The sequence below is a fragment of the Sus scrofa genome, chromosome 7, assembly GCF_000003025.6.
Source record: "Sus scrofa isolate TJ Tabasco breed Duroc chromosome 7, Sscrofa11.1, whole genome shotgun sequence".
Taxonomy (NCBI): Eukaryota; Metazoa; Chordata; class Mammalia; order Artiodactyla; family Suidae; genus Sus; species Sus scrofa.
This window is the reverse complement of record NC_010449.5, coordinates 5,186,912-5,201,012: the sequence shown is the minus strand read 5'-3', so window position 1 is coordinate 5,201,012 and position 14,101 is coordinate 5,186,912. Positions and strand designations below refer to the sequence as shown.

Below are 14,101 nucleotides of genomic sequence, written 5' to 3'. Positions count from 1 at the left end.
TCAGCTCCAGAAAAGAGCCATGATCGTCCTGCCGTGGTTCATCCCGACACCAGGCCGTTGGGTGGAGGACGTCAACGTCTCCCCCAGGGGCAGGACGGTCACTGCTGGGCTGTGTCTGCTGGTGGGCGTTTCGGCGGAGAAATATTACTTCCCCGGGAGCACACACTGCGGAAGAAGGGGGGCAGCAGAGGCCATGCTATCTCTCCCTGCAACCTCCCAACAGACTGACGGGGGCAAGTCCTGCCTGGAGTCACACCAGAGACCACGGCTTTGTTCTCGGCAGCAGCCGCCTGGTACACGAAGGCCCTGCAGCATCTGGCAGCCCGAGAAGAAAGCACGAAGCGGGCGGTCCATTCGCAGGGATGGCAGGCCATCCTCCTGGAAGTCCCTTCTCCAAGGACAGCCTCCTCTGCAGGTCTGTATCCACTAGTGGCAAGAAGAAGTCGGGAGGAAGGAGCCCGACAGGTGAAGTAGCACCTCAGTGGGGGCCTGATCCGGGCGGTTCCTTGGACCAGCTGGAGAGGGGCTTTAAAGCGATGGCGGGAGGGAAGGGGGACCCTCGTGAGTCATACTTTCTTGGGGGCCTGAGCTCTTAAACAGAGGGGGCCGGGCTGTTCCTTATGAACCCTTGGCCCTGATGATGTTGCTGAAAGGAATAAAGCAGGTTTGAAAGAACAGGGTGGGGGTGGAGTGGAAAGACCCAGCAAAAGCAGATAGACTTGCCTCTCATTACAAATCAGACCAACTTTAATATTCGTATTTAATTCAAACTCATTCAATCGGAAAAAAAAAAAGGTTGAAAGGGATTTGGAAGAGACTAATTCAGTGATACCCCTAAAACCAACATCAGAGATGACATGTTTTCTCAATTAAAAAACCATCTGCAGGCACTGGTGGGGGCGGGGAGGGTGCATACATCAAGTGAAATTTTCATTTTAAAAAGCAATCACCAACGCGAGGGCTGCCTTCCTGTCTGAGGTCCCGGCACCAAAGTGACCACAGGCCATTAACGAACAGACATCAGCCACTGGCCGGCTGCACCCCCATCCCCCGAAGGGGACCCAGGGACAGGATGAACCGTTCAGCAGGCTTCCTCTGAAGCAAATAAAGAGAAGCCATCATTTCTTCTCTTTTTCTTCAAACCCCGGCCCTGACTGTTTCTAGGGGTAAACACAGGAACACCCATGCTGTGCGATGCTGCGAAGAAACACCAGGATGACAAGAAGCAAAATGTCACATCACAGCGGGTGCGAGATCAAGTTCCACGGCCACGTGTGACTGGTAATAGAAATGGCCCAGCCTGGACCCGAAATGAAGCACGCATTCCCGAAGGAAAACTGGGTGCTTGGGGAAGCTCCATGAACACGTCACAGCCACGGAAGACGACGTTTTTAAACCGTCGCCTGGAAGGAGGAATGCACCTTCCAGAACTATTTTACGGCCCTCCCCAGGACCCTGACCTACAATGGGATGGAGCTCGTCTTTGAGCCCGAGCCCTGCTCCTCCTCCCATCCCAGCGCGTATCCACCGAGGATCAAACATCCCGACTGAACAGCTGGATAAACTGAAGCTGAACGGGACTAGGTCTGCCCAAGGTCCCAGAATAGAAACGGGGCGGGGGGAACAAGACCCCCAACAGCAAATCCCACAGCACGTCTTCAATTTCATGCCTGATTTCTGGCCTATTTAAACGGCCAAAGGAAACCCAGAAGTTGCAAGTGCTAACTTTGGAGTAAGGTACACCTGGGTTTGAATTCTGTACTTAGCAGCTTCTGAGAGCTGGGCAGCAGGAAGGAACAGGAGTTCCGGCAAGTGGACTTTGGTGCCTCGTCCCAAAAAGGCAGAGCGTGGGAGCCTGCATTTCTGAGGGACCCCTGAAGGGACACTCGGGCTGTGGGAGCCGTTGCCTCTCTCTTGCCCTCGGCACCTGCCTGTTCATGGCAGGAGGGGGCTGAGCCCATGCCACCTCGCTGCAGGGTGGGCCCCTGGCCCCAGCCTCTCTCCTGAAGCTGAGGTCGCCCTCCTGGCCACTACGTCGGAATCAAATTTCTGAGAGTCATCACCAGCAAAGGAAAACAGGGATGCTGAGTATCACCTGAGCCCAGGCATCTAACCGTGTCAAAGGCAGAACCCTGACCTTCCGTGTTAGACCAGGCAAAGCCGTCCGCCATCGAGCGCCGTCGGAGGTCACCTTCCATCACTTCCAGCCGAGCGCGGTGACACATACGAGCCCGTGTCACATGAATATACAGACTTTGTTTGAACAGCACAACCTCCCAGGCGTGATGGCACTGGGAGAAAACCCAGGTGCTCTCAGGATCGTTATGGGAATGAAAAGAGGTGGAGAAATCTGACCCAATGGAAGGATGCTTCTCCGGAAAACCACCGAGGCTGCCTGCAGCCTGTGGACACCCTTTGGGTGACTGGTGTCCCCTCTGATGGCTTTAGGGGTCGCCTAGATAATCAGGGACGGGGACAGGCACCTGCGGGCTTCCTATGCGCCTGCGGAAGCCGGGTGCATCTGAAACCATCGGCCTATCCCGTGTCCTCATGGGCGCCCCAGAGCCCACAAGGCTGCCCGCCAAGACGGGTCCCTCCAACCCACCTGAGGCGCTGGAGGCCCGCGACACGTCCTGGGCCTGCGTGGAGCGGTTGCGGCTCTGCTGTCGCCGCCGCCCGGTGGCCGACCTGGCGGTGCGCACGTGGACCTCGCTCACCTTGAAGAAGGCCACCATGAAGGGCTGCTTGTCGTAGGGGCCGTCCCGGCCCACCAGGCCCGCGGCTCGGGGGCTGATGCTGAGCCCTTGAACGCAAACCAAAGCACACCTCTGTGACGCCACGGAAACTCCCGCCTGCAGCTACACACCTGAGCCTGCCCTGCCTCCTGGGCGCGATCGCAGAGGAGGGGGCGCCCTCTGGACAGGGCACAACCGCCCCTCCTTCCTGCCCAAGGTCCAGGAGGCCAAGCGGGGGCGGCGGGAAGCCCTGGCTCTCCCACCTCCACTGGTCTATTCCCTTCCGCCCGTCTTTCTTTCTGACCATATACCTCCCACCCAGTGAGGCAGCTTCACAGGCAGACTGGGCCGGGACCGAGGGTCCGTCAGGGGCCCTGGAATTGCTGAGCTTGTATGCTGCGGGAGCAAGCGGGGTGGGCAGGGCCCCCCAATCTACTCAGCGGCCGAATTTAGCCCCTGCTCCCACCTTTCTCTGAGTCTCAACCTCCTCTCACCGCTGGACTCTGCCGGGGAGCCCTGCCCTCCCCTGGGCACCCTCGGAGCCTGGACCACCTGCCCGGTTCCCAGTCCTTGCTTGGAGACCTGGGGGGCCAGCTTAGCTTGTCCACAGTGGCTCTGAGGGGCCAGCCAGGAAACCACCCTGGAGCAGATGGACGCCACGTCGTGGGAAGGACACCAACGCCAGCGACCCTGGGCCCGTCTGGGCAAACTCACCGTCCTGCGTCACCACGCCCAGCTGCAGCCCCAGGTTGTGCTGCGGGGTCAGGACCCACAGGTTGCTGGTGGCCGTGATGTCAAATTCCAGCCAGCCCTCCTCCGAGGCCCACACGACGCGGGTGTCCAACAGAAACAGGTCAGAGTCTCTGGAAGACGGAAGAGGTGACACGATGAGGCGTGCCCGGCCGGCTCCTCCCCAACCGGTGCTGCCTGGTGCTGGACGCAGGCCACCACTGGGTCAGGGGCAGGGACCCGCCATGGCCCTGGCTCTGTGACATCATACAGGACACAGGCCCGGCGCAATCTGGGGAGACAGGACGAGCACGCGCGCGGGGGCACCTCACAGACACAGGGGCCTCTCGGTGTCACCAAAGGCCTCGGAATGGCTGCTTGCGCCAAGTCTTTTTGAGAATTAAGGAAAATTTTAAAAAGTTCCATACACCTCAGTGTGCACAACAGAGAGCTCTACCCAGGGTGCTGTGATGTCTCCGTGGGCAGAGACTCTGAGAGAATGGATGTGGGTGTCTGTGTGACTGGGTCACGGCCGTGTAAATTACCTCGACGTCCACAAACTTAAAAAATAACATCCACGGGAAAAATAAATCATCATACAGTTGCCTCCTTTAAGGCTCATGAATGCTAAAAAGAGAGAAGGGGGGGGCAGTGAGGAAAAGGATGAGGAAGATATTAAAATCAGGATGCATAAAGAGGAACATTTACTAAGTTGGGTTTGGCCCTTTTTTATTTATTAAATTCCATCACTTAATTTATTGCTTTTCTAGGGCCACACCCGAGTCGAGGCATATGGAGGTTCCCAGGCTAGGGGTCGAATCGGAGCTGCAGCTGCCGGCCTGCGCCAGAGCCACAGCAACACCAGATCCGAGCCGCATCTGCGACCTACACCACAGCTCATGGCAATGCCAGACCCTTAACCCACTGAGCGAGGCCAGGGATCGAACCTGCGTCCTCATGGATACTAGCGGAATTTGTTACTGCTGAGCCACAACGGAAACTCCTTCTTTTTTGTTGTTGTTATTCCCTTTTTTTTTTTTTAAATTAGGACCTGACAATCCCCACGTGTTAGTTCCAGTGAAAGAAGGAGAAGCCAGGATTCACATCCAATTTCTGAGTAACCATCCGTTCGTTCCCTTTCATGAAGGCCTCCGAATGGTCTACACCGAGTGCCAAGCCCTTTCTTATATGGACCGTGGGTGGGTGTGGAGTGACTTTTAAGTCTGTCCCGGCACGGCTGGGAGCCACCGCTGGAGTTCTTCGAGGCAAACGCACAAGCCCCTCCCTGTCTCTGGGGCTCCCCAGGGACTAGTTTTATATATATATATTTTTTTACAGTTTCCAACTAACACAAGCCTAGGGGTTGTGGGAAGATGGGGTAAGGGACCCACATGCCATGACAAGGCAGCGAGGGATGGTCACCTCGGCGTGCTGCAGGGACACTCAATCTGAGCTGACGTCCCAGGGTTACTGGCACGAAGCGGCCTCGAATTCCCACGAATTCCAGGGAAGGGGATGTGTGAGCCATGGGAAGATTCAGATCCCCTGGTGCTGGAAATATTCTGCTGCCATAGCTTGCAGGACAGAAACACTCCTAGAATTCAATACTAATTTGATTGATATTCAATACTAAATTGATAAGATGAGCATCCCCACGCCAACACTGTATACACTTAAAAGGGTTACGAATCACTTTCGTCTATTTTGCTTGAAGCACCCAGAAAACGAGGTGCAACAGCATTATCCCCATTTGCCAGCTGGGGAAACTGAGCCTCAGTCACCAGTTTCCAGCCATGTGGCCAAGGTCAACGTCGGGAAGTGGAAGAACCAGCTGGAGAAATGCAAGCCAGCAGGTTCAGAGTTTTCCACGAGACTTACAGCCTTTTGAGATCATCAGGAAAGACAACCTGTAACCAGTGAATACAAGGTACCCCTGTTCCGTCCACTGTGTTCGAGGCTGGCGAAACATCTGAGTGTAAAAAAAATGTTCCGTTTCTCAGAGGGGACACTGTTCCTGTTTACATGGCTCAGGGTTCGAAGGACACGCTATTGTCATCTTTTCCGAGCTTAAAGCAGGAGGTGCGGCTCCAAGCCGTTTACTCAGCTGCAGGACGGCGTCCGCGGGGGTCACGTCCAGGCGTGCCGTCTTGAAAGCGCTGCCCCCCACGTGGGTGTCACACCCCCTGTTGACAAATTAGCCCCCAGCCCCGAGGTGGCTGTGAGCAGGCAGACAGGGGGTGTTCGTGGAAAACAGCGAGAGGGGACAGCGAGTCCAAGGCTTTGAAGTGAGGATGTGAAAAGACATCTACTCTCTCCCGGAAGGTCGGGGACGGCCTCTGTCCAGAAACAACGGACGCCCCGCACAGCAACGTGGGAAGAGCAGCCTGGACCCGAAGGAGGCCCAAGACACACTTCTCCGGGGGGAGGGGGGGCAGCTTCTAGAATGAAAAGGCAGAGGGAACGTCAGAGCAGCACTGGGCTGCCTGGGCGGGCAGGAGGGTTCGGGTGGGGGCTGCGGCCGAGGGGCACTGGTCCCCGCTAAGCCTGGATGGGCCAAGGGCACAGACGGTTTCAGGGATGCAGGAAGACACCGCTCAAGACGTGCGCGTGGCAGCGCTGGTGGAAATCGCTGGAATAGGCTTTTATTTTTACAGAGTAGAGTTTAGGCTAAAGGAACGGGGGGTCTGTTCCAAGAGGAAGTGGGGGATGGAACCCAGGGTCCTCATCGGAAAATGGGGGCGAGGAAGCAGAGGGAAGGAGAGAGGCGTGGCTTAAAGAGGGAAGAGGAGGCAAAAGCTAACCCTGGGGTTCAGGGGCAGATTCCTCCCCACGACCGGGAGGAAGTGCCGTCCCAGGGTGGGGGGGCTGTGGAGGACGCGGGAGCCCAGGTTTCCACCCTGAGGGCTCGGGCATCACGCGGGGGGCCCAAGAACTCGTGGTGCCTTTCAGCCACTCTGTGGCGGTTGTACAGTAGGGACGATGCCGCTCCAGGGACCCGGGTGAGGGGTCCATGGAACTGGCAGGGTGGTAGCTGAGCCTGGACAGGTGAAAGGCTCGGGGCTCAGGGCACTGGGGCAGGCTCAAGTTCAGCTGCTTGAACCTCGGATGCTCAGGTCCCTTGGAAGGGAGGTGATGGAGGCTTAAAATAACTGGACTAACCAATACGTCCTCTGTGGGCCCCCGCCCAGAGTCTCCCTCTGCTCCCCGAGAAGCCCGGGAGGCAGGTCCCATGTCCTGATTATGGGTGTCTTCTACAGCTGAGGGCATGGAGCCTGGAGAGGGTAGGAATGCTAAGGTCACACAGGTATTCAGTGGAGTGACCAGCGCTTGAAACCAGAGCCCAGGCTCTCAGCCACCACAGCTCTAAGAAGTAGAGTCAAGGAAAGCATAGGGCAGACAAACATCATGTGATAGCACTTATTTGTGGAATCTAAAAAAAAATGATACAAATGGACTTACTTACAAAATAAGAAACAGAGTCACAGACATAGAGGACCGTCTTATGGTTATACCAAAGGCAAAAGGTGGAGAGGGATGCTGGGAGTCCGCGGTTAACAGGTGCACATTACTGTACATAACAGAGAGAAACAACAAGGACCTACCCTACAGCACAGGGTGTTATTACTACCTCATAATAAACCATAACGGAAAAGACTGAGAAAGAACAGATGCGTCTGTATAACCAAGCCCTTTTGCTGTGCTCCTGAAACACACACAATACTGCACATCAAGTAGATTTCAATAAAAAAGAATCTGGTAAAACGTGTCGGGCAGAGGTAGTCAATGCCCAGCGAAGACTCATCAGGGTCAGAGTAGGAAGGGGTGAAAGGGCACGCAGGAGGGACCCCGGATGCCTAAAGCCTGCTGCTGGGACTCTGGTGGCCTCCCCAGTCTCACCCTCCTCCTCCTCTCAAGCCCCCCGCCCTCTGTCTAGACAGAGCCCACCACCGAGGCAGACTCACACAGCCACTCAGCAGGGGTGAGGAACTTTCCAAAAGAACGACAGCTCTGGGGAGGGACCTCACTTCAATGCTGCCAGTGACTCAGGTATTTAAGAGACATGATGGGAAGTCACTCAAACGGGTCTGGGCTGTTCCTTTTCCTCAGTGACACATGACCTTCTTAGGCTGCTGACTCTATCAGAGCACTGTCTCAAACAAGATACACCTGGTTCTGCTATGTGAGCAAGAGGGACTCCCTTCTAAACCCATTCCAGGAGTTCCCATTGTGGCTCAGTGGTAAAGAACCCAACTAGGATCCATGAGGATGTGGGTTCGATCCCTGGCCTCGCTCAGTGGGTTAAGGATCCAGTGTTGCCATGAGCTGTGGTGTGTAGGTCACAGACGCGGCTCGGATCTGGCGTGGCTGCGGCTGTGGTGTAGGCCGGCAGCTGGAGCTCTGATTTGACCCCTAGCCTGGGAGCTTCCATATGCCACGGGTGCAGCCCTAAAAAGACCAAATAAAAAAAAAAAAAAAGAAGAAGAAGAAAAAAAACCCACTCCAGCAGAGTCAAGGTCTGTGTGTCCGTCTAAAGGACAGGCTGCCAGGGGACAGAGGATCCTGAGGCCAGGCCCACGCGACCCCTCGACTGGATTATTTACATGATGTTTGACACATTCCAGTTCAAATATCATGAAAGAAAATCCTGAAACGAGAGAGAGACCATTCTGAATGAATTTACTGCCTATTTTGTTCTCACCCAACACAGAGGCCCCATGTTGTTTCATGATGAAAACGTGTCCCAGCCTCAAAGACACAGCAATGTTATTTCTCAGTGTTTTTCCCCTCGAGGGCATGAGTTTCCTCGTATCTCCATCAGCCTGAGCAAATCAAGTTTGTTTGTTTTTTTTTTTTGTCTTTCTAGGGCCGCTCCCTTGGCATATGGAGGTTCCCAGGCTAGAGGTTGAATTGGAGCTGTAGCTGCTGGCCTACACCACAGCCACAGCAACGAAGGATTCGAGCCGTGTCTGCGACCTACACCATAGCTCATGGCAATGCCAGCTCCTTAACCCACTGAGCAAGGCCAGGGATCGAACCCGCAACCTCATGGTTCCTAGTCGGATTCATTAACCACTGAGCCACGACGGGAACTCCCAAATCAAGTTCTTAATGACTACTAAGCCTGACGAGATTTCTAGAAACTTTCCAAAATTCACCCCGGGGCTAGAATTGACTGGCTGGCTGGCTGGCAGGCCGCTTTCAGGACTTGTAGACATGATGCTTGTGAATAAGGTCAACCCTGTATGGTCCCCCCACCACCCAGCCTTCAAGGCACCAGCCCCCCTGGTAATGCTCCGTCCGGCCAAGAGGCAGCAGGTGCCACAAGCACACAGTAGGTCTTTTTCTTCTTTGCCTTGGAGAAGGGCCAGGGCGTCTGAGCTCCTGCAGGCCCAGTGGCTGACCTTTCCTGACAAGTGACACCCACTGAGTCTCACTGCCCTGGAGAAGGTGTAACAGCGCTTTCCCACTATTTTACTGGGGAAAAATGTCCTTGATAAAAATGGAATTTTTAAGTTTGAAGAAAGGAGATTTATGAAAAAGTTGATAAGGTGACTCCGTGGTCCTGTTTGTTTCATTGTAATAGAGGCCTTTGCCGTTGACGTGTCTGGATTTAATGATAAACAAAGATAGAAAACGGCATTCCTACGTGGAGGGGCCACCTACCAGAAGGAAAGTACCATTTTCCAATAGGATGGGGGTCAAAAATCAATCATTTTAGAAAATCAAGGCAAGGATTTTTACTTTTCTCTTTTTAAAAATTTTTCTTCTCTTTTTAGGGCTGCACCTGCCCTGCAGCATATGGAGGTTCCCAGGCTAGGGGTCAAATTGGAGCTGCAGCTGCCGGCCTACATCAGAGCCTCAGCAACACAAGATCTAAGCCATGTCTGCAACCTACACCACAGCTCACGGCAACACTGGATCCTTAACCCACTGAGCGAGGCCAGGGATCGAACCCTCAATCTCATGGTTCCTAGTCAGGTTTGTTTCTGCTGCGCCATGATGGGAACTCCTAGTCGGGTTCTTAAACCTGCTGAGCCGCGATGGGAACCCTGGGACTGATAATCAGAATCACAGGTAAGATCAACTCTGAAGCAGAAGTCTGATCGGAAAGCTTCCTTTTATGTGTCCCCCCCGACAGGGAGAGTGGGGAAGGCGGAAGACTACTGTATGCAAATTCATGGCTGCTAACCTGTCGTCTTCGGCTTCATAAACACAACAACGTTCCCACACACTGGGGTGTGTACTCGTAGTGGTCAAGCACAGATGAAGGGGTTCTGTCCCCCTTTAAACAAGCCATGTGCAAATCTTATGTTTTAGTTCTCATCACCAACCCGACATTCACGTGCTTGCCCAATATGGGGCAATAAAACAGCCAAAATACTGTTAATTTGTGATTTTAAAAGAAATAACAGGAGTTCCCGTCATGGCTCAGTGGAAAGAATCTGACTAGCATCCGTGAGGACCCAGGTTCGATCCTGGGCCTCTCTCAGGAGGTTAAGGAGCTGGCGTTGCCCTGAGATGTGGTGTAGGTTGCAAACGCAGTTTGGGTCCTGCGTTGCTGTGGCTCTGGTGTAGGCTGGCGGCTGCAGCTCTGATTCACCCCTAGCCTGGGAACCTCCATATGCCATGGGTGCAACCCTGAAAAGACAAAAAAAAAAAAAAAAAAAAAACGGAAAGAACAACAAAAGACTCTTAACCACTTTCATGGCCTGCCTCTCACAATGCTGGACATCCTGGTGAGAAGGTGCCAGCCAGCAAAGCCACCCTTTTCTGGAATGAATGACATAGAAGGCATGGTTTCCAGAAACAGCCACCTGTTTTCTTTTCTCTTCCACATTCACCAAATGGATAAACAGTTCCCAGCCAATAGCGCCTCCTGCCCCCTCACCCTGACGCTCCCCCCTCCAGAGCCTGGCACAGGTGTTGAGTGTATACAATTCTTTATGATCACATTCATTCCTCTCTAACCTTCTCAGCTACCCTGAGCCTTTGCAAAGAACAGAACGTAGACAGGCTGAGGAAGAAGGTTTGTAGCTTCTAGAATCTTCCTCTTCTTTTTTAAAACTCCAGGCAGATCATTCTAAGTCTAAAGAATATGCTCTTGACTAAGAAGACGAAATGAACCAGTTACATAACAGGAGCTGTGGGTCAGAGTTACATCACCCTCTTTTCAGGGGCAAAGGAACAAATCCCGAAAAGGTCAGGACAGGCCTGGGGACCCCACTGACTGCGCCAGAGATTATCAAGCCAGCAGTCCGGTTTCAGGAGTCCCTAGGGATCAGACCTGTGAAAGCCAGACACAGCAAATAGGTGTGGCTGGGCAGGGTGATAAAAGGCTTTGATTTTCCTCTGCCCAAAGAACAATCGGGTTCACCCATCCTGGCTTTCTCAAATTTGCCCTTCTCTTCATAAAAGAAAATGGTCTCAGGTGTCTCACTTTCATGCCAGTGGAGATAAGAGTTCATGGAACTTCCCTTGGGTAGGCAGCGAGGAATACCCAACAGAATTCATAGAGCGACTGGCCCCTGAGAGTCCGGCTCTAAGAACTGCTTTTCTAAGAAAACTGCTCTCCTAGATCCTGGAACTGGCTCAACTGCTGGGTTCAGCTCTTGTTTGCAGAACTATACTGTTTGGTTAATGACTCAAACATCAACATTTGTGGGAGTTCATTATAAAGATTTCCAAATAAAAATAATAAAAATACGATACTTCAGCGACGTATGCTTCTGGCTATGATGTATCAAACTAACACGCACACTGAGAACGACTGAAAAAACAAACCTGATTGAAGCCATCTTAGAGCAACCTAGAAAGGCAACACCGGATGGATCAAGATCTCAGAGAGAAGAGAAATGCATTGAGGTGAACTTTGTGTTTGCTGTGGCTTGTTCATTTCAGGGCATTTGGTAATTCTGAGCATGACGCAAGGATGTCAAACAGAAAGGAAGAGCAGCCTAGAACGTAGAGCAGTGTCGCTGGCTAGGGACAAAAACTGGAGCTTCAGAAAGTTATGACTTGAAGGACTAAGGTCCCAAAGGAAAGGGGCTGCAGAGAAGTGAGCTCATAAAAGTGAGCTCATAGAAGTTTGGGTTCACCTCCTCCAAGACCTTGGCTCCTCAAGTCCTGGCTGCCATGATCTCCAGTATTTCCACTTGAGATATCTGCCAAATATTAGGCTGTGTTTGCAGGGGGTAGGAAGCTGAGAAAACAAGCAGAAAGAAACCGCTTAGAGGATAAAGAAGCAAAGCAGAGTTTTTGGCAGTCTCGAACTGCTGGGGAGTTAAAAATTCGAGGTCAGAGCCTGCCAAGGAATGGAACTTCTGATAAACAACCTAGACCTTCATCTGAGGCCCCTAAAGAGCTAAATTGCAAGAGAAATAGAGAACCAGAAACAGAGACGCTTAACACATCCGAAATCCAGCCTCTTTTGATGCAAAAGACAAGGTAATCTGCCTGCCTTCTGGAAGAAAATGAAATCCAGCCCGGAAGGAGATACCACTATCTAGAACTGTTTTTCATAATGTTCAGAACATAATTTTTACACAGTATCAGGCATGGCAGGAAGTCAAACTGAACAAAGGAAAAATCAAGAGAACAAACAGATAATGGAAACAGACCCACAAGTGATCCAGATAATAGCATTTTCAGACATGATCTTAGAATCTAAGTCTAGCCTTATATAAAAAGGATAATAAATTACAAGTTGGGGTGTGTGTGTGTGTGTGTGTGTGTGTGTGTGTGTGTGTGTGTGTGTGTCTTTTTGGGGCCACACATGTGGCATATGGAGGTTCCCAGGCTAGGGGTCGAATTGGAGCTGTAGCTGCTGGCCTACTCCACAACCACAGCAATGCCAGATCAGAGCCATGTCTGCAACCTACAGCACAGCTCATAGCAATTCCAGTACCTTAACCCACTGAGCGAGGCCAGGGATCAAACCTGCATCCTCATTGATGCTAGTCAGATTTGCTTCTGCTGAGCCACAAGGGGAACTCCCACAAGTTGGGTTTGATCCAGGGGTGTGAGGTTGGTTAACACTTGAGAACCATTTAATGTAGTATATCACATTAACACTGTAAAGGGGAAAAAATCACATGCAGACATCCCTCTGTATCCATGGGAGACTGGTTCCAGGACCCTCCGTGGACAATAAAATCTGCATATGCTCAAGTCGTTTATATAAAAATCACACAGTATTTGCATATAACCCACCCAATCCTCCTGCATATTTTAAATCATCTCTAGATTACTTGTAATACCTAATACAATGCAAATGCTGTGTGAATAGTTGCCAGAACACAGCAAATTCAAGTTTTGCTCTTTGGAGCATTTTGGAATTTTTTTTTCAAATATTTTGATCCATGGTTGGTTGACTCTACAGATGTGAAACCCACAACTATGAAGGACCAACTGTAATCATCCCAAAAAATTCAGGGGAAAAAACCTGACAAACACATTTTCTTGCTCTCTTAGCAGCTAAGTAATATGTGTGAGTTACTTAACCTCCTGTAGTTTCCTCACAAGTATTAAGAAGATGCATTTCTTCACTTCTTCAAGACTCTGGAGTTAGGATGAATCATACAAACCAGACTTAAACACACACACACACACACCACACACACACACACCCCACTTTGCCTGTTTGCAAACAGGAGTAAATTGAGATACTGCATATACCAGGAGGAACTGAATTTTAACGTTGGTAATTCATTCTCACTTTAAACGTCTTCCAAAAATGACAGCATGATAGAACACAAAAAAGTAAAATCACATGCACAGAAGTTAGACTTCACTGCTAAGTGATACAACTGCCAAAACACACGTGGTAGACTGGATTTCAAAATGAGCAGAGGCCCATGTGGCCAATCCAGGTACCAAACAGAACCATCTTTCAGACAATGAAAACATTTCTGGCTAGCTTTCAAGAGATGCTGTTTGACCTTCTCAGTATACAAAACTGAATTCAGAAGAGCCAAAGTATGTCTTCAACCAAATAAGAAATGTAGATGAAAATGATATTCTTAAAGGCCTCCAAATGCACTGTTAATATCAAGGTGCTATTAGGATCATGAGTACATGCTATGAAAAGCTACCAACACGCTACCATACAGGACAATGGAAGGTGGACAGTTAATCGGAACAGCCTTTACCCTCCAAGTACGAAGACAGTTGAGTGTGTAGGAGATGCAGGAGAAAAGGGTAAAAAAGTAAATGGCCGAAGACCTAATACTGTGAATAAGTACAGGTACTTTCACATAAATTTATTCCAATCTTTCTTCTCCTCCACAGCCCTCCTTAGAAAAGCTACCAACAGATCCACGATTGACCAATAGGTCAATGCAGGTTTGCAGGGTTTTCCACTGAAAGGCCTCAAAAATCAAAATACCAGGGCCTGAATTCTAATAGAACCACTTTTGCCCCCCGACAGAGCCACCTCACATGCCATCCAAACAGAAGTATCCTTGAGATGTTCACAGCTAAGCTAAGGAGATGAAGATACAAAGTGTGCCATAACGGACCCGCGGATGTCTTTCTGGAATTTTGTCTTTATCTCAACACTCTCCCCATGTCACTGGGGTGACTTTTGGGAAGCAAAGCAGACAATAGCTTGGGCACAACTTGGACTTGGCAGAATCTCT

The 14,101-nt window shown here is 51.3% G+C and overlaps 1 protein-coding gene across 1 annotated transcript in view; it reads right to left on the bottom strand.

Moving 5' to 3' along the window:
• BMP6 (bone morphogenetic protein 6) overlaps positions 1-14,101 on the bottom strand; it is a 150,052-nt gene that overhangs the window by 7,856 nt on the left and 128,095 nt on the right. Inside the window, 2 exon segments of the mRNA NM_001168001.1 lie at positions 2,606-2,803; positions 3,450-3,598. Coding sequence (NP_001161473.1) covers positions 2,606-2,803; positions 3,450-3,598 — 347 coding nt within the window.